This window comes from Microcebus murinus, chromosome 26, assembly GCF_040939455.1.
Source record: "Microcebus murinus isolate Inina chromosome 26, M.murinus_Inina_mat1.0, whole genome shotgun sequence".
NCBI lineage: Eukaryota > Metazoa > Chordata > Mammalia > Primates > Cheirogaleidae > Microcebus > Microcebus murinus.
The window spans coordinates 13,557,455-13,577,208 of NC_134129.1; the positions used below are offsets into that span (position 1 = coordinate 13,557,455).

The following is a 19,754-nucleotide window of genomic DNA, read 5'->3' on the forward strand; positions in this document are numbered from 1 at the left end:
ACTGAACCTAGGCACTAATGAATTAACTCTTCATCTATAGGAAAGCAGTCAAAAGGATAACATTTGGATGTAGTGACTGGATGTATTAATAGTATATCTTGGGGGGAGGGGGGCATGGGTAATACACGTAACCTTAACAATTTATACCCCCATAATACGCTAAAATAAAATAAAAATAGTATATCTTACAAAAATTCTGACTTGACTATAATTTTGTAAATGTCTTTAAAAAAAAAAAGCAGAATCATAACCAATTTGAAAGAGGAAAATAAGTATCATACTAGCTTTTTACAAAGTACCCTGGCTCGAATATGAGAGAAATCACCTATTGTCGTTTTGGAAGAAACATCAATTTGGAACCTATATTTTTGAAAAAAATCTCTTACCTTCCCTTGAAGACATTCAATCAAGTGGCCAATAGTCATACGAGAGGGGATGGCATGGGGATTTATGATGATATCAGGGGTGATACCTTCACAGGTGAAAGGCATATCCTATAAAGAAAATATTGACGAGACTTAAAACTAGAACTGACACTCCCCCTGCCAATTGAGTTTTTCAGTTCTAAATTATGTTCAGTTCAGGTGCAGTGGCTCATGCTTATAATCCTAGCACTCTGGGAGGCCAAGGCAGGAGGATTGCTCAAGGTCAGGAGTTCGAAACCAGCCTGAGCAAGAGCGATACCCTGTCTCTACTAAAAATAGAAAGAATTTAGCTGGACAACTAAAATATATAGAAAAAATTAGCTGGGCATGGTGACGCATGCCTGTAGTCCCAGCTACTTGGGAGGCTGAGGCAGGAGGATCGCTTGAGCCCAGGAGTTTGAAGTCGCTGTGAGCTAGGCTGACGCCACGACACTTTAGCCTGGGCAACAGAGCGAGACTCTGTCTCAAAAAATAAAAATAAAAAAATAATTACGTTCAATGTGGTATGTTCATATACTTACTCAACACTACAATTAAATAGTCAAGGCTTTACCATCTTTGGGCTCTTAAGTTAAAGCCAATTTTGATTTAATAAAATGTTCAACAAAACCCTCGGCTAGGGGCGACAGAGATTACAGACACCCACCTCTTGTCGGTACTGAATACCGCAGGTACCCTTTTGACCATGTCGACTAGCAAATTTGTCTCCGATCTGTGGGATTCTAACAGAGCGTACCTGAATTCACACACAAATAGATTAGTTAAGGGGATGTGGTTTACTTCCTAAAACCAACAACACAGACAAAGCGATACTCACCCTTATTTTACAAAATTTATATCCTTCCTGGTTGAGCGTTACCATGACCTGATCCACAATGCCCGTCTCGCTAGTTCTGAGGAAAGTGCTACAGTCTCTCTTGGTATAGCGTCTATTGGTGCTCTCCAATTCATCTTCATTTTCAGGCAAGGTGACTGTTTTGCCTATAATAACATCATCCCCTGATACTCGAACCCCTGGAGCTATCAAACCATCGTCATCCAGCTTGTCATAAATGGCATGCCTCATACCTGTGAGGAAACAGACAGAATTTTCTGACATTATACTACCATTTAGAAAAGTATTTTTTATATTTTATATTTTTATTTATTTATTTATTTGTTTTTGAGACAGATTCTCACTCTGTTGCCCGGGCTAGAGTGCTGTGGCATCAGCCTACCTCACAGCAACTTCAAACTCCTGAGCTCCAGCAATCCTTCTGCCTCAGCCTCCCAAGTAGTTGGGACTACAGGCATGCGCCACCATGCCCGGCTAACTTTTTCTACATATTTTTAGTTGGCCAATTAATTTCTTTTCTATTTTTTGGTAGAGACGGGGTCTCACTCTTGCTCAGGCTGGTTTCGAACTCCTGATCTTGAGCAATCCACCCACCTCGGCCTCCCAGAGTGCTAGGATAACAAGAGTGAGCCACCGTGCCCGGCCTAGAAAAGTATTTTTTAATTGTCACACAACCCACAACAAAGACTAAAAACCATACATATGAATCAATTCCAAATTAGAGAGAAGTTACAGAAATCCCTAACAACATGAATCATGTTTACTAACATCCAATGCTCTTATTCCAAATATTACAAACCATTCTGAACTGTGCAATACCACAGACCATATGAAAAAAAGTCTATGAAGAAAAAGAACACTGAGCACTGGAGAAGCAGATTCTCCCTTGACAGACACTTGCTGAGTGACTCTGGATAAGTGTGTTGTGATCATCTGATCTCTAACTACATGAGAAAGAGTATCTATGCCCTCTGCACACATCCGCCCGTAGAAGTTGCGAATTTCATCTTACGCAATCTTAACCCCACTGGACATCAATTCACTACTACCTACAACCACCCAGTAGAAATGGGGTAACAGGCAGATGTCTAAGGAAACAAAACACATTTCACTTCCTGCGGTGCTATTAGGAGCCAAAATTATAGCAGAGATACCCCATTTCCCTGGGATGACCCATCCACCCCATTGTATAAGTAGTTGTTAAATATCTGTGAAAGTAAATAGTAACTAGAAAGCAAGTTTGAGTTTTCTAGAAGAAACAACAAATGCTAGGTATCCTCTCATTATTTATTTGTTACATGTTTGCAAATATTGTGGCTGAATAAATATTACGATCACACCACAATCTGGGGCGGAAGGGGGAGTTTCCATGCAAACACATAAACTGAAGGACAAATAAGCGCAAGTGAGAATAGGGCTGTGACGTGTGTCCCATGGAATTACATGACCCTCTTACTTCCTAAATTTCCTCCTCAATGCGTGACCTACATGGAGGGGAGGTCTATAGAAAGCCCACTCCCAGGTACAAAGACTTGTGGCAAATACACATATTTTCTTAACTGTAAACTCTAAGAATGACATGAAAACATATTCCTTCATTGCAAAAAAAAAAAAAAAAAAAAGGGTGGGGAGATGGGCCAAGGGGACACCCCCTAGCAAAATTACTTAGGAAACGCCCAGTAAGTTAACTCTGAATTTCATAATTTAATATCAGTGTCTTCCAATGACTTTCCCTTAAGAAAAAAAAGAAATCAATTAAAAAAGAAAAAAATAAATAAAATATCAGTGTCACTTACCCTGGCATGTTTCACGTGTAGGTTTCTCAAAAACTTCTTCTTGATCAAATCCCTTTTTAGACTCCTGTTCTTTGTATGAGCGATAGAAAACAGACCTAAAAACACATGGTTCTAAAGGTAACTTCTGTTGTCTTTTTTAAAATGGGAGTTAGAATTATGCCAGCAATTTTTCACTTAATTGGTATTAGGGAGACAATTTCAACCAAGAATATGGGACAAGAGGAACTATACTAAGGATCGAATATAAATAATGTAGCATTGGACCCAGAGCCTTAGCAACCTGGAATTGCCTGTGAGACTAGGAAGGAACCAGGGTCACTGAGTCCAACCTTCTACCCAATACAAGAATCCCTTCCATACAACCCTGAGAGATGGTCACCCGGGATTTACTTAAATATTTCCAGTTAAGAAGTTTTTACATTAAGCCATAAGGTCCACCCTCTGGTGCTAGTGCTATCCTTTGACAACACAGAAAAAGAAAAATCCATCCCCTCCTCTAAATTCCTAGATTTTTAAACAATCTTCATATGCCATGGATTTGAGATCCATCTGTTTGTCAATAAAACAATCAAAGGCTCAAAATATTAGCATCTGAAAATCCTGAGATATGTAAGAAGTAGCGTCTTCAGTTGACCATCAACCAGGCCTTCTGCTTTCTGGACTAGACACAGCTAAATCTATTTTTTTTTTTTTTTTTTTTGAGACAGAGTCTCACTTGTTGCCCAGGCTAGAGTGAGTGCCGTGGCGTCAGCCTAGCTCACAGCAACCTCAAACTCCTGGGCTCAAGCAATCCTGCTGCCTCAGCCTCCCGAGTAGCTGGGACTACAGGCATGCGCCACCATGCCCGGCTAATTTTTTCTATATATATTAGTTGGCCAATTAATTTCTTTCTATTTATAGTAGAGACGAGGTCTCGCTCTTGCTCAGGCTGGTTTCGAACTCCTGACCTTGAGCAATCCGCCCATCTCGGCCTCCCAGAGAGCTAGGATTACAGGCGTGAGCCACCGCGCCCGGCCTAGCTAAATCTATTTTTAAAGAACTTTTTTTGATTAAAAACCTAATATTTCCACTGTATCTGTGTTCTGACCAATTTTATGAAAAGCTGACCTGAAAAAGCCTCGGTCTACAGCTGAACGATTCATGATAACAGAGTCTTCTTGGTTGTATCCGGTGTAGGATGCGATGGCCACAATGGAGTTGATACCTGCAGGGAATTTCAGAGCACACGTTAAAGCGTCATCGGAGAAACAAAGAAAGAAACAAAGAAAAACTGTCCTTTTAAATCAATTTTGTTGTCATATTTGTCATAAATGCTCGGGTGTTTTCTACCATGGTAACTACTCTGATGGCTAAATTTGAAGTGGAGACTGCCAACCAGATGGTTATTAACGTTTTGCTGGCTTGATGGTTGGACTATGGAGAATGTCCTTGTGTTTAGGAAACACATGCTGAAGAATTACAGTCGTGTGATTTCATGCCTGCATCTTACTCTCACATGATTCAGGAGGACAGAGAACAAGAAAGAGACTGATAAGTCAAATGTGATAAAATGTTAACTAGGAAATCTAGATAGAGTATATATGAGTTCTTTGTACTAGTCTTACAACTTTTTTGTAAGTTTGGAATTATCTCAAAATCAAAGGTTTTTTAAAAGCTACCGTGACAAAGGCAAGAATAACAGACCTGAAAGGCATGCGGCCCCTCCCAGCCAGGGTGCCCCACTTCATATTAGTACAAAAGAGGGAACATTTCCTTTCAAATCCAATCCTTTGCTAATTTCTTTTCTTCTCTAGCCATAAAGAAACTATACTCTAAAAGTTGAAGAAAACACAGCAAAGATAAGAGCTTTTGCAGACAACCTAATAGATTTTGTTTTTCTAGACAAGAGTAACCCCTTGTGGAGGACTTTGAAAATAAATGTTGCTATCAAAAATGTTCGAAAGCCCCTATTACAGTTAATAATTTAGAACCACTAAAGACACATTTTACTAACGAAATAAATAATAAACATTACCCACATTGAAAGCCAGAAGTCTGTTAATATAATAAGACAATAGTGCCAAAGAACTGCACCATCTCCTTTACTATTCAACACTCTTACTCTACGGGCTGCTCTGCGCCATTTAACCTTCTGTCCGGTCTCCTTGAGAATCTCTGGCAAACTCGAGATTCTCCTCCTTATCAGCTACTTCTCAAATCTCCTCTCCTGATTTCTCTGCCTGGTGCCTAAAGTTGCCTGTCTCTGGCCCTTCCCTCACTCTGAATTATCCCTGAGCAATTTCATAGTAATCTATAACTATCATTTAACATATAAAAAATTTTACATCTCTAGATTTGACCTTCTTTCAAATCACATTTGCAACTCACTGTTGGAAGATCACTTCTTAGTGTCCTGGCAGCAACTCAAAATCAGCACATCCAAAACAGAATTTGTTGTCTGAACTCTAAAATCTCTTCCTTCTTTCTAACATGCTCTCAATCTTATTAATAGCACCTCTCTCCTCAATCACCCAAGCCACAAAACACCAATGATATTTCTAATTCCTCTCTTTGCTGTTCCACATCCAACCAGTTAGCAAGTCCTAGCAAATATATTTCCCAAAGTGCCTCATCTATCGTTCTTTTTCATTTCTTTAGGACCTCACCATCTTGCAGTTAGACTACTACAAAAACCTCTAAATTACCACTCTGCTAATATGGCTCCTGATTCTCATCTACTGTTTACAATGCTATCAGAATGATATTCCTGAAACAAATTTCTAACTGTATTACTTCCCTGCTCAAAAAGGTTGGATGGTTGAACTCAATCCTCTGTGCTATATATATGTATATATATATATGTATATTAATATATATAGGAAGATAGGAAGGGAGGGAGGGAGGGAGGGAGGAAAAGAGGGTGGATCTTCATTCTCAAAATAAATTTCAACCTGTTCGGGCTCCTTCTACACTATGAGACAAAGCTTCACTCTTTTTTTTTTTTTTTTTTTTTTTGAGACAGAGTCTCGCTTTGTTGCCCAGGCTAGAGTGAGTACCGTGGCTGCAGCCTAGCTCACAGCAACCTCCAACTCCTGGGCTCAAGCAATCCTTCTGCCTCAGCCTCCCGAGTACCTGAGACCACAGGTATGTGTCACCATGCCCAACTAATTTTTTCTATATGTATTAGTTGGCCAATTAATTTCTTTCTATTTATGGTAGAGACGGGGTCTCGCTCTTGCTCAGGCTGGTTTCGAACTCCGGACCTCGAGCAATCTGCCCACCTCGGCCTCCCAGAGTGCTAGGATTACAGGCGTGAGCCACCGCGCCCGGCCCAAAGCTTCACTCTTATATATTTACCCTCCAATTACAATAAACTGACATGACCAATTCTTCCCATATCCCAAGCCTTCCCATATCCCAAGCATCTGGGCCCTTGCTCAAACTCTCTCAAATTCAACTATCGCTTCACCAACTTCAGTCTAAAATGCCACCATGAAACTGGCTCTAGACTTCTAACAGGAATCGGTCATTTCCATCAATCTGTGCTTCCAAAGGACTTTGTACCTCCATCGTTAACACTTCCCAGCTTTTTATTTATGTTCATGTTTCCCACTGCATCGTAAATTCCATGAGAATGGACACTGTGTCAGATGCATTCTTTAACCCTCTCAGGCACCCAGAAAAGTGTTTTAAGCATAGCAGGGTCTTACAAAATGTAGAACAAAACTGAACATACCTGCTGGAAGCTCTCTAAATCGTAGATATTCCATAGACCGTGTAGTCACAAGTGGTTTTTGAGGATAGTAGAGAACATGAGCCAGTGTGTCCATACGAACGTGAAAGTTGGTGATATAGACTCCCATAGCCTGCTTCCCCATAGCAGACTGGTATGTGTTTCTAGGAGACTAAGGATAGAAATGAAAAGCAGAGTTGATGAAAATTTAGTATCTCTACAGGAAAAGACTCTGACAATAAATCAGAAATATGATTGGTAAAGTTTCTATTTTCTAAAAATTTAGTGATAACCATTTGGAATAATTTTTTTTTTTTTTTTTTTTTGAGACAAGAGTCTCATTCTGTTGCCTGGGCTAGAGTGCCGTGGCGTCAGGCTAGTTCACAGCAACCTCAAACTCCCGGGCTCAAGCAATCCTCCTGCCTCAGCCTCCCAAGTAGCTGGGACTACAGGCGTGCACCACCATGCCCGGCTAATTTTTTCTACATAATTTTAGTTGTCCAATTAATTTCTTCGTATTTTTAGGAGAGATGGGGTCTCACTCTTACTCAGGCTGGTTTTGAACTCCTGACCTTGAGCGATCCTCCCACCGCCTCGGCCTCCCAGAGTGCTAGGATTATAGGCGGGAGCCACCCCGCCAGGCCCTAGAATAATCTTAACAATGAAACACAACAGCAAGGATGTCAAATGCTGCTGATTCTGTAGGAGTTCACAGCCTTTTCATTAAAAGGCTTTTTTCCCTCAGAAAGAGATTATAAGACTAATATCCAGTTTTTATTACTTGCCCAATTCCTTATAAACCAGAAGCTAAAAAGTGACACCAACCTGGTTATGATCAGGAAAGGGAATAATAGATGCACAGACACCAAGGATCATTGACGGGTGAATCTCGCAGTGCGTGTATGTGGAACAATAGGCCACTTCTTTCTCCTGCAAATCATCTGGAGTCATCGCCAGCATCACTGTCTCTTCTTCTAGGGTATCGATATATTCCACTACCCCGCTGGCCACAAGATCCTGCCAACTAAAAAAGAATTCACTCAATTTCCTATTTCCTGAGATACTTCAACTAACTAGTCTTCCTACTTAAAAAAAAAAAAAAAAAGTATTCTCATATTTTTATGTAATGGAAAGGAAAGAGTTCCAACATGGTTATGTGATTGTTCACAGGGAAAAAAGTAAGTTGCTACACAATACTATAAAGTATGATCCCGTAACTACTATTGTAAGTTTGTTTTGCTTTTTTTTTAAAGAAATTGTACTTGTGGGGTCAGAGAGTGAGTATATAAATACATAGAATAAGGCCTGGTAAAAGATACACTAAACTGTTGCCAGTATTTACTTGTGAAGCAGAGAGTATAACACATCACGAGTGCAATGGGCACCATCTGGGGGATGGACACGCTTGAAGCTCTGACTCCAGCAGGGGGGTGGGTGGGTGGGGTGGGGGTGGAAAAGCAACACACGTACCCTAAACATTTGTACCCCTATAATATGCTGAAATAAAAAAAATAAAATAAAGAAATAAAAATTATAACTGTTACGAAATTATTAATTTCAGGGAAAATAAAAAGTTGAGTAGCAATGAAAAATATAAAAAAGAAGAGTGGCAGGGCACGGTGGCTCACGCCTGTAATCCTAGCACTCTGGGAGGCCGAGGCAGGAGGATCACTCAAGGTCAGGAGTTCGAAACCAGCCTGAGCAAGAGCGAGACTCCGTCTGTACTATAAATAGAAAGAAATTAATTGGCCAACTAATATATATATAGAAAAAATTAGCTGGGCATGGTGGCACACGCCTGTAGTCCCAGCTACTCGGGAGGCTGAGGCAGCAGGATTGCTCGAGCCCAGGAGTTTGAGGTTGCTGTGAGCTAGGCTGATGCCATGGCACTCACTCTAGCCTGGGCAACAAAGCAAGACTCTGTCTCAAAAAAAAAAAAAAAAAGAAGAGTATAAATTGGATGTCTTTTACATTTTTTATTATACATATTGTTTGAAATTTTTATTATCAGAATATATATACTGATAAATTACTAAAATTTTTAAAGCACTTCATCTTTTTATTAAATTTCTTATATTATTCATATAATTGTGTTACATATTATTTGTTATATGCAATATATTATGTTTACATTATATGGGCTATTTCTCATTATTAGATTTAATACTTCACAAAGACTTTTATGCTTAAACAAAATCCTACAAGACCCTTGTTTGAGAGTAAACATTAAGAAAAACAAATGACGGCCGGGCACCAGTGGCTCACGCCTGTAATCCTAGCACTCTGGGAGGCTGAGGCGGGCGGATTGCTCGAGGTCCGGAGTTCGAAACCAGCCTGAGCAAGAGTGAGACCCCGTCTCTACTATAAATAGAAAGAAATTAATTGGCCAACTAATATATATAGGAAAAATTAGCTGGGAATGGTGGCGAATGCCTGTAGTCCCAGCTACTCGGGAGGCTGAGGCAGGAGGATCGCTTGAGCCCAGGAGTTTGAGGTTGCTGTGAGCTAGGCTAACACCATGGCACTCATTCTAGCCTGGGCAACAAAGTGAGACTCTGTCTCAAAAAAAAAAAAAAAAAAAAAACAAATGGTACAGGGTTTCTTTTTAGGGCAATAAAAATATTCTGGAATTAGATAGTTGTGATGGTTGCACACCTTGTGACTACACTACAAACTACTAAATATATACTTTTAAAAAATGCTTAGTTTTATCATATGTAAAGTCTACCTCATTTTTTTAAATGCACACATTTTTCTCATTACATGTTTTTACCTGTAGTTGTTATATTCTCTCTCTTTCAATTGGTCAATATGTCTCTTCTTTAGAAGTAGCTTTTGTTTTTCCACAATGAGAAGTGGTCTACAAATACGGCCTGCATCTGTATAAATACGAATCTCCCTCTCTCGAATATCTCTGATCATAGAAACCTATACATGAAAAGATAAAACAGTTTCATGAACTTTTATTTTCTCTGTACCATTAAGGCTCAGCTAAAAATACAATAAAACTTAAAGGGAGGAAAGTGGGAAAAAATATAATAAAATCCCTACTAAATTTCTGGAGCAACTAATTATCAAATAAAATGGAGATATCTTAATTTACCCTTTTTCAATATGTTAAAAAACAGGTATAATTTAAAATTTCATAAAGAAAAAAATTGATAATTATAGAACTGAAAAACAACATCTGGTAATAATGTCATGCAAGTTTATGTAAAATGAAGAATGTATTTTCCCATACCACAAACACCAGTGTATGATAATTTCTTTTTTTTTTTTGAGACAGAGTCTCACTCTGTTGCCCGGGCTAGAGTGCCATGGCATCAGCGCCTAGCTCACAGCAACCTCAAACTACTGGGCTCAAGTGATCCTCCTGCCTCAGCCTCCACGTAGCTGGGACTACAGGCATGTGCCACTATGCCCAGATAATTTTTCTATATATTTTTAGTTGGCAAATTAATTTCTTTCTATTTTTAGTAGAGTCAGCGTCTTGCTCAGGCTGGTTTCGAATTCCTGACCTTGAGCGATCCTCCCGCCTCAGCCTCCCAGAATGCTAAGATTACAGGCGTGAGCCACCATGCCCGGCTGTATGGTAATTTCTTATTTTGGCTCTTTGCTAATTACATGTACTACATCCTGTCGCCTTCCAATAACCAGCCCGAAATGGCTTTGCCTAGACCATAGTTTCCCAGTCATAAGCATGACCTCCTGAGCTCATCTATCAGATAAATGGCTTATAGTCTAACCATCCAATATAGTAGCTACTGTCCACAAGTGACTACTGAGCACTTGAAATGTGGCCATTCTGAACTGAGAGGTCCACTCTAAGTATAAATTACACAACATATTTGAAAGATAGTACCAAAAAAAATGTAAAATAGCTCATTAACAATTTTTATATTGATAATATGTTGAAATTATAATGTTTTGAATGCAGTAATTTAGATGTGTATTCCTCGAACATATACTAATTCTCTATTTGGAAACATAATAAAGCTCAAATTATATGTTAAAAATTTTTTTAAAAAATCCATCAATTCCCTACTTGGGGCATAATAAAGCTCAAATTATGTGTTAAAAAATTTTTTAAAAATCCATCCTAATCCCAAAGCACTTCACTTCTCCACCAAAATATAAGAGAATCTATTAGAGGTATATCACATTTTATGAAGGAATCATTGGATTCAGACAAAAGATAAATCAGAGATAATTATTCCCTCTTTAAATATTCGCAGCTTTATAAAAACAATTCCCAAGAGAATTCTTTTACTTTAAAATATCATTTGAGGCTGGGCGTGGTGGCTCACGCCTGTAATCCTAGCACTCTGGGAGGCCGAGGCGGGAGGATCACTCAAGGTCAGGAATTCGAAACCAGCCTGAGCAAGAGCGAGACCCGTCTCTACTATAAATAGAAAGAAATTAATTGGCCAACTGATATATATATAAAAAATTAGCCGGGCATGGTGGCGCATGCCTGTAGTCCCAGCTACTCGGGAGGCTGAGGCAGAAGGATCGCTCGAGCCCAGGAGTGTGAGGTTGCTGTGAGCTAGGCTGACGCCACGGCACTCACTCTAGCCTGGACAACAAAGTGAGACTCTGTCTCAAAAAAAAAAAAAAAATCATTTGAGTTCTAAAATATAATTTAATAATTTAAAAGGACATGTCAAAATTTTTAGGAGCATGTATCTGGAGATTAAAGCAAGCAATCACTCACAATTAAATTCAGCTTAAAACATCACCTAGACTTCTGACAATACACTTTAAAATTCAAGGGAATATAGGGCCTGGCATGGTGGCTCATGCCAGTAATCCTAGCACTCTAGGAGGCCGAGGTAGAAGGATTGCTTCCTGAGCTCAGGAGTTCGAGACCAGCTTGAGCAAGAGCAAGATCCAGTGTCTACTGAAAAAATAAATTTAAAAAAATTTTTTTTAAAGTTTAAGAGAATATAGTTCAAAGAAAGATTCCAGAGCAAAGGTAACTTTCACCAGTCTCATGGCCTGTTTAGAAAACCCACAGAACATGCCCTCTTAGCTAATTAAAGACTCTTACTTCAGACACAATGATGTCCATCTGACGCCGCAATTTCCTTAGGGTGTTCATAAGTTGTTCAGGATCTTTATGTATTCCAACCCAGCAGCCATTAACAAAAATCTTGGTTGCACTAAAATGAAAAACCAAAAGTATTTTGCACTTAGCAATTCTATACTAAACTATAACTAAAGATTAACATTAGTTTAAAAAGAAAACTCATATATACATACTCAGCAATAGCTGCAGGAGAAATTTCTTCTAAATTTTCCATACTCCATTCTTCTAAAAATTCCAGAATTGGAGACGGTTGAGATCCAACTGAAATATAAGCCATCAGGGCTAGGTTCTTCACAAGTCCTACAGCATGGCCCTAAGGAATAAAGCAAGTATCATTCATACTGATTTTACACACTTACCAAAATTCTTTTCCATAAATATTTTTCCTTCGACTAGATTTCAAGGTTTACTCTTTCTCTAAGAACAGAATTACAAATAATATCTTAGTTCCAAATCACACTGCATCATTAAATAAAAACCTACTTCTAAAAGTAATTATGCCTTACATAATTACTAACCTTTTGTCCTGAACATAAATTATTTTTATTTTTTAATTTTTTTTTAGCATATTATGGGGGTACAAGTGTTAAGGTTACATATATTGCCCATGCCCCCTTCCCCCCTCGAGTAAGAGCTTCAAGCATGTCCATCCCCCAATATTTTTTTAAATTTTTTTAAGAGACAGAGTCCCACTATGCTGCCCTGGCTGGCCTGGAACTCCTGGGCTCAAGCAATCCTCCCACCTCAGTCTCCCAAGTAGCTGGGACTACAGATACACACCACAATGCCCACTATGTTTTTTCTTCCCCTGAACATAAATTCTAATGCATTACCTCTGGGGTCTCAGCAGGACACACCATTCCCCATAGTGTATTATGCAATTGTCTTGGTTTTGCTAGTTTGCCATCTCTACCAATAGGAGAATTTAAACGACGCAGATGAGAAAGAGTAGATGCAAAAGTCAGGCGATTTAATACCTAGGAAAAAAATGCCCGTGAGACACTTTTTAAAAAGCTTTTCCCCATTACTCCATCTGAGAGTAGCTACTGCAGTCAGTTTATATGCAACAGACCAACATACAGAAATCAGTGTTAGAAGGATTATATTTTCCAACAATGGAGGGGAAGCCCATTCTTCTCTGGGTTAGCTTCTAATAGGGAGGGTTTTTTTGTTTGTTTGTTTTTTGAGACAGAGTCTCACTCTGTTGCCCGGACTAGAATGCCGTGGCATCTGCCTAGCTCACAGGAACCTCAATCTCCTGGGCTCAAGCAATCAATCCTCTGCCTCAGCCTCCCGAGTAGCTAGGACTACAGGCATGCACTACCATGCCTGGATAATTTTTTCTATTTTTGGTAGAGACGGGGTCTCGCTCTTGCTCAGGCTGGTCTCGAGCTCCTGACCTTGAGCAATCTGCCTGCCTCGGCCTCCCAGAGTGCTAGGATTACAGGCGTGAGCCACTGCGCCTGGCCTAATCGGGAGGTTTTAAGACATAAAAATTTCACTAACATGGACCGTCTCAGCTCCCAAACACCTACTTTAATTTATTAATTATCTTGAGTTTCTAAACTGCAAGCCAAAAACCTTTGCCTCTCTTAGTAATGCTAATAGCTAATTTAAGAAAAATTTCATTTTCATAATTCAAAAGGCCCCATTATTTAACATTTGACCAAGAAAAAGCAGCAAAATAATTTACGTTTAATAAATAAAAGAATCTACTAGTCTTGTAACATTTTTCCTATCAAACCTGTAGTCATAGTTGAAGTTGACATCCTTACCTGAGATACTCCAGCTCTGGCTTGATGAGCTTTCTTTTGGTCACCCCAGTTTCCAGTAGCTAAAGAGTATTTTAGGCCATCAGATATAATCCTTGTTTTGATTGCCAATTCCAAGTTAAAATCCTTTCCTCGATCAATAAACTTCTGTGCATAGATCCGCACTTCTTTAAGCAAATTCTTAAACATACTGCCAAATAAAATGGTATTGATTTACACATGTGGGGGTTTACAACATGCATTCTCAACAGAGGTAATATTGCAAAAATTTCGGGAAAGGGGCAAAATGGTTCAGGCACAGTGAAAAGTTTTATTGTTTTTACATATAAAGCACAAATATACACATACAGTACATGAAAATACGTGGCAGGGGGAGTGATTAGGAAAAAATGTCAAAAGAGGCTCTTCAGTGGGGCAATAACAAAAAAGTTTGAAAAACACTAATCTACAACACACTAAACTATGTGCAAAATGCTGCTACTATTAGCCTTTTTCTATTATCTACATAATTTGTTTTTACAAGTAACTTTTTTCTAATTATAAAAGTGTAACAAGTTTAATATGGAAAATATAAAAACATCAAGAATAAAATATAAAGCACACATAACCCAAATCCTATAATAATCACTGCTGATATTTTTATATATTTGCCTCTAGGTTTTGTGTGTTTATAAAATACAAAAGTAGGACTAATTCTTGAATTCCACATGTGCTTTGTAAATGTTAGCAAAACAAGAAAAAGAAAAAAAAAAAGAATTCCAATATTAGCATTCAGGAAAATCAAGGCAATATTCAGCTTTCTCAAACATCTCATAAAACTACCAGACCAAAAAAAATATATAAACAAGTAATAAATTGTCCTCATAAACGTGACTTTCCCAGACATGAACTAGAACTAAATCTGGGCAAACAACAAAGAGAACATAGCTAACTTTTTAAGTACCAATATAAGTACGAGACAGTTCAGTCCCTCTGTGTGCAATGACCAATCTAAAGTGAAATCTCAGCCAGGCGCAGTGGCTCACGCCTGTAATCCTAGCAGCCTGGGAGGCCAACGCAGGAGGATCAGTTCAGGTCAGGAGTTCGAGACCAGTCTGAGCAAGAGTGAGACCCCCGTCTCTACTAAAAATAGAAAAAATTAGCTGGGCTTGGTGCTGCACACCTGTAGTCCCAACTACTCGGAAGGCTGAGGTGGGGGGATCACTTGAGCCCAAGAGTTGGAGCCTGCTATGAGCTAGGCTGATGCCATAGAACTCTATCTATCCCAAGCTACAAAGCAAAACTCTGTCTCAAAAAAAAAAAAAGAAACCTCCTTAATGATTTCATTTATTTTTTAATTCCTTACCCTCTAAATAAGAATGCAAGCAGCGGCCCAGCAAGATCCAATCTTTTGTTTCCATAGTGATCTCTGTCATCCAGTTCTCTTCTACCCAAAGCTGCTAGAAGTAACCTATGAACCATATACCTAAGGAAAAAAAAAAAATTAAAAGATATGGAAGAAAAAATAGTTTTTGGCCATTTTCCCCTTAATTTGTGTATTAAAAGCATCATTTTTGACATTTTTAGCTTTAAGAAAAAACTCTACCTCAACTATATCTTAGCAAAGAACTTAATATGAAATTTAACGTACCCCAAGAAATAGGCTTTTTTGGTCTCACAAAAATCACTGACACCAACATGAGGGAGCATTTCTTTTTGTAAGACTTCCTTTGCATATTTAATTCTTTTCTCTTTAGTAACACCAGGCTTTGCCCCTCTTGAACCAATGAAATTTAGTGCAACGTTCTGTTCTTGGATGACAAAAGCTTCATCAAGAGAAGGTTTAACCTATCAAATAATTGAAATAGAAGTTATTCAAACTCATATTTTCACCTTAAAATGAGTTATCTATCATCTAATTTACAACATGCCAAGTATCCCTATGAACTTAATCAAATATATGAATATTTTTAGAAAGTCAAGGAGTTTCAGTTTTGGTATTAAGAAATTTTTTTTTTTTTTGAGACAAGAGTCTCACTCTGTCACCTAGGCTAGAGTGCCGTGGCGTCAGCCTAGCTCACAGCAACCTCAAACTCCTGGGCTCAAGTGATCCTCCTGCCTCAGCCTCCTGAATAGCTGGGGCTACAGGCATGTGCCACGACGCTCAGCTAATTTTTACGTGTGTGTGTGTGTGTGTGTGTGTGTGTGTGTATATATACATATATATGGTTTTAGTTGTTCAGCTAATTTCTATTTTTTTAGTAGACAGGCGTCTCACTCTTGCTCAGGCTGGTCTCGAACTCCTGAGCTCAAACAATCCACCCCCCTCGGCCTCCCAGAGTGCTAGGATTACAGGCGTGAGCCACCATGCTCGGCCGGTATTAGGAAATTTTTAATCTATAAATAAAACCACTCAATATTTTGTAAAGTAGACTATTTAATTTATTCATTTGTTTTTTATATTGAGACAGGGTCTCACTTTGCTGCCCAGGCTGGAGTGCAGTGGCCCGATCATAGCTCACTGTACCTCGAACAGGGAAACTATTTTAAAAGCATATTGTTAGACACCTGCATTCCATACCTGCCTCTATCTGTGAGCAGCCTTGTAATCAGTTTCCTCATCTACAACAGGGTTACATAAAATAATTTTTAAGTTCTACCATTCTAAATTTCTAATTATATATGATGATGAATATGAGAAATGAGGGTAACTGTAGACTCTGTAAGTTCCCTTTAATCCTATCACATATACCAAAATGCCTTTCTTGCCTTCAACTTCCTATGTCTTTTTTTTAAATAACTGATCCACAAGTTTAAACATCCAAATCCCAGTCATGGAACTAAGATCTAAAAAAGGCCACGTAAACCAGTCAAAGTGAGGCCACAGAAAGCACAGCAGATTAAAGTGATCTTTTTAAAGAAAACTACCATGGTTGTTACAAAACTATATTGCTAATGTTAATATAGATTGGGAAAAAGGAATAACAATAATAATAGACTTTTTTTTTTTTTTTGAGACAGAGTCTCGCTTTGTTGTCCAGGCTAGAGTGAGTGCCGTGGCGTCAGCCTAGCTCACAGCAACCTCAAACTCCTGGGCTTGAGTGATCCTTCTGCCTCAGCCTCCCGAGTAGCTGGGACTACAGGCATGCGCCACCATGCCCGGCTAATTTTATATATATATATCAGTTGGCCAATTAATTTCTTTCTATTTATAGTAGAGACAGGGTCTCGCTCTTGCTCAGGCTGGTTTTGAACTCCTGACCTTGAGCAATCCGCCCGCCTCGGCCTCCCAAGAGCTAGGATTACAGGCGTGAGCCACAGCGCCCGGCCGAATAATAGACTTTTAGAAAAAACAATAAAATACTTTCGTAAAGTGAATGCTTGACTCATGGATTTGTAAAAATTGGTCTAAGCTTCATAAATGCTGAAAAAACAAACAGTATTTGTGCAAAAGACAATATACACAAACTAAATCAAGTCTTTCACTTTACTAAGAAAATTCCAGATTGTATACAATCTGAATTCAGTTTGAATCATTTAGGATACCTTTTAAATAAAAGACAACATACATTATCTTTTCTTTTACAAATTAAATTTTTAAGTGTTAAAAAATAATAAAAAGGCATATGACTACTGGTAAAAGCTGAAAGTGAAATCTAACAAGAACCCATTTTTCTCATGCAACCACACCAATAAATCCTTTAATAACTGCTGGGTATGGTGGCTCATGTCTGTAATCCTAGCACTTTGAGAGGCTAAGTAGGGGAGGCTCACTTGAGGCCAAGAGCTCGAGACCAGCCTGGGCAACATAGCAAGATACCATCTCTACAACAAATTTAAAAATTAGCTGGGTTTGGTGGCATGTACCTGTATTCCAAGGAGTCTGAGGCAGGAGGGTGACTGGAGCCCAGAAATTCAAGGTTAAAGTGAGCTACAATCAAGGCACTACACTCCAACCTGGGCAACAGAGCAAGACCCTGTGTTTTTTTTAAAAAAAAAAAAAAAAAAAAAAACTCTAATAACTAACTCTCTCTAACTTTGAGACAAACGTTTAGCCTGCATTTTACCTTATTTCTCTATAGCAAGTATCCTCAAACTATAGCCTGCGGGCCACATGTGGGTGCTTTTGCCCATTTGTTTTTTTACTTCAAAATAAGGTATGTGCAGTGTGCATAGGAATTTGTTCAGTTTTTTTTAACTATTGTCCAGCCCTCCAACGGTCTGAGGCACAGTGAACTGGCCCCCTGTTTAAAAAGTTTGAGGACCCCTGCTCTATAGTATTAAAAACTATGGACAACTTAGGGCAACAAAGAATATATACTATTCAGACAAGGATCATCAATGAAAAAAACTGATGAAGAAATGAATATTTAACTAGACTCAAAAAACCTTCCCACAAAAGTTTCCTACAAAAATAGTAACTTTACAGTGTACCTAACAGAAACCACTGTGATCAAAGTTAACATTATTAATAATGGGACAAAAGGACATCATGTGGCTCTTGATCAGATGCCCCGGAAAGCACACTATTACTTCTGTATTTCTCCTGCCAAAAAAAAAACATGCAAAAATTGAATCTAATTATGAGGAACTATCTGAAAAACCCAAATTGATGGAAATTCTACAAAATGAATGGCCTATCCACTCTAAAAATTTTAATGCTTTGAAAGACAAAGAAAGGCTGAGGAAAGATTTAAAAAGACATTTTAAAAATGTAATGCATGATTCTGAATTGAATTCTCAACTAGAAAAAATGCTATTAAGGGCATTATTGGAATAAATGACAAAAATCTGAGTAAAATCTTTTTACATTAATAGTATTATACATAGTTAATTTTTAAAATTTTAATAATTATACTATGATTATGTAAGTGCATGTCCTGGTTCTTAGGAAATAAATACTAAAATATTTAGGAGTTAGGGGCATGATACCTGTAACTGGCTTTCAAATGGTCCAAAACAAATAATAATAATAATGTGTATCTACAGAAAGAAAGAATGATAAAGCAAATGTGGCAAAATTAACAACTAGTCAATCGGGGTGAAGATTATACAAGAGTTCTCTGTACTATTCTGACAGCTTTTAAGTTCAAAATTATTTCAAAATAAAAAGTTGTCTCTGGCCGGGCGCGGTGGCTCACGCTTGTAATCCTAGCACTCTGGGAGGCCGAGGCGGGCGGATTGCTCAAAGTCAGGAGTTCAAAACCAGCCTGAGCGAGACCTTGTCTCTACTATAAAAAAAATAGAAAGAAATTAATTGGCCAACTAATATATATATATATAAAATTAGCCGAGCATGGTGGTGCATGCCTGTAGTCCCAGCTACTCGGGAGGCTGAGGCAGAAGGATTGCTTGAGCCCAGGAGTTTGAGGTTGCTGTGAGCTAGGCTGATGCCATGGCACTCACTCTAGCCTGGGCAACAAAGTGAGACTCTGTCTCAAAAAAAAAAAAAAAAAACAAAGTTGTCTTAAAAATAGATATCAACTCCGCATTTTCCCTTTTTACTAAATTGCACTAGGCTGGTGTGCTTTTATCATTTTCTTTGCTACTTATTCTTCTTGCTGCTGTCATTGAACTCTGGCTGTCTCTAGTTTTCATGTCTATTTTACACAGAACTGTCAGGGGAAAGGCCTGGGTAGCGCTCAAAGCTTTCACTAGACAGTAAATGGCATGAGAATTTTGACACTTAAATTGCTCTTCAGAGCAGCTTTCTACTATATTTTAAGGTTAGCAACAATCAGCAAGTCTCAACACTGTGAATTATGTTTTGCTTTCACCTTACCATTTCCATCATCTCTGGATCTTCAAAATCATAAATAATATGTTCTAAAATATCCCTGTCAGACACAAAACCTAATGCTCTGAAAACAATAATGATGGGAACTTCTTGCTTGATATATGGAAGAGTTGCCACAATGCGCTGACCAATAGCACTCTTTTTTGCACCCTAGAAAAATAAAGTATCATTAGAACCTGAATATACAAAAGTTCACAGCAATATCAAAACATCAAGAAACCCATTTAGTATATATGTTCATTGTACATATTTCAAAAATATATATATTCAAAAAAAGTATGTCTCCCATACGCCAAGGAACTTCCTATGGCTGTTTTTTAAAACCACTTAAAGAGGTTTACTAATTTTA

The 19,754-nt window shown here is 38.4% G+C and overlaps 1 protein-coding gene across 1 annotated transcript in view; it reads right to left on the bottom strand.

Annotated features, from left to right (window-relative positions):
- Nucleotides 1–19,754, bottom strand: part of POLR2B (RNA polymerase II subunit B) — a 34,314-nt gene that overhangs the window by 5,016 nt on the left and 9,544 nt on the right. The window contains exons 7-21 of the mRNA XM_075997854.1: nucleotides 19,391–19,555; nucleotides 15,260–15,456; nucleotides 14,975–15,094; nucleotides 13,633–13,819; nucleotides 12,691–12,834; nucleotides 12,031–12,170; nucleotides 11,819–11,930; nucleotides 9,542–9,696; nucleotides 7,594–7,792; nucleotides 6,772–6,940; nucleotides 4,164–4,260; nucleotides 3,057–3,151; nucleotides 1,243–1,493; nucleotides 1,072–1,161; nucleotides 387–494 (exon numbers count right to left, since the gene is read on the bottom strand). Coding sequence (XP_075853969.1) covers nucleotides 387–494; nucleotides 1,072–1,161; nucleotides 1,243–1,493; nucleotides 3,057–3,151; nucleotides 4,164–4,260; nucleotides 6,772–6,940; nucleotides 7,594–7,792; nucleotides 9,542–9,696; nucleotides 11,819–11,930; nucleotides 12,031–12,170; nucleotides 12,691–12,834; nucleotides 13,633–13,819; nucleotides 14,975–15,094; nucleotides 15,260–15,456; nucleotides 19,391–19,555 — 2,229 coding nt within the window. The remainder of the gene's footprint in view (nucleotides 1–386; nucleotides 495–1,071; nucleotides 1,162–1,242; nucleotides 1,494–3,056; nucleotides 3,152–4,163; nucleotides 4,261–6,771; nucleotides 6,941–7,593; nucleotides 7,793–9,541; nucleotides 9,697–11,818; nucleotides 11,931–12,030; nucleotides 12,171–12,690; nucleotides 12,835–13,632; nucleotides 13,820–14,974; nucleotides 15,095–15,259; nucleotides 15,457–19,390; nucleotides 19,556–19,754) is intronic.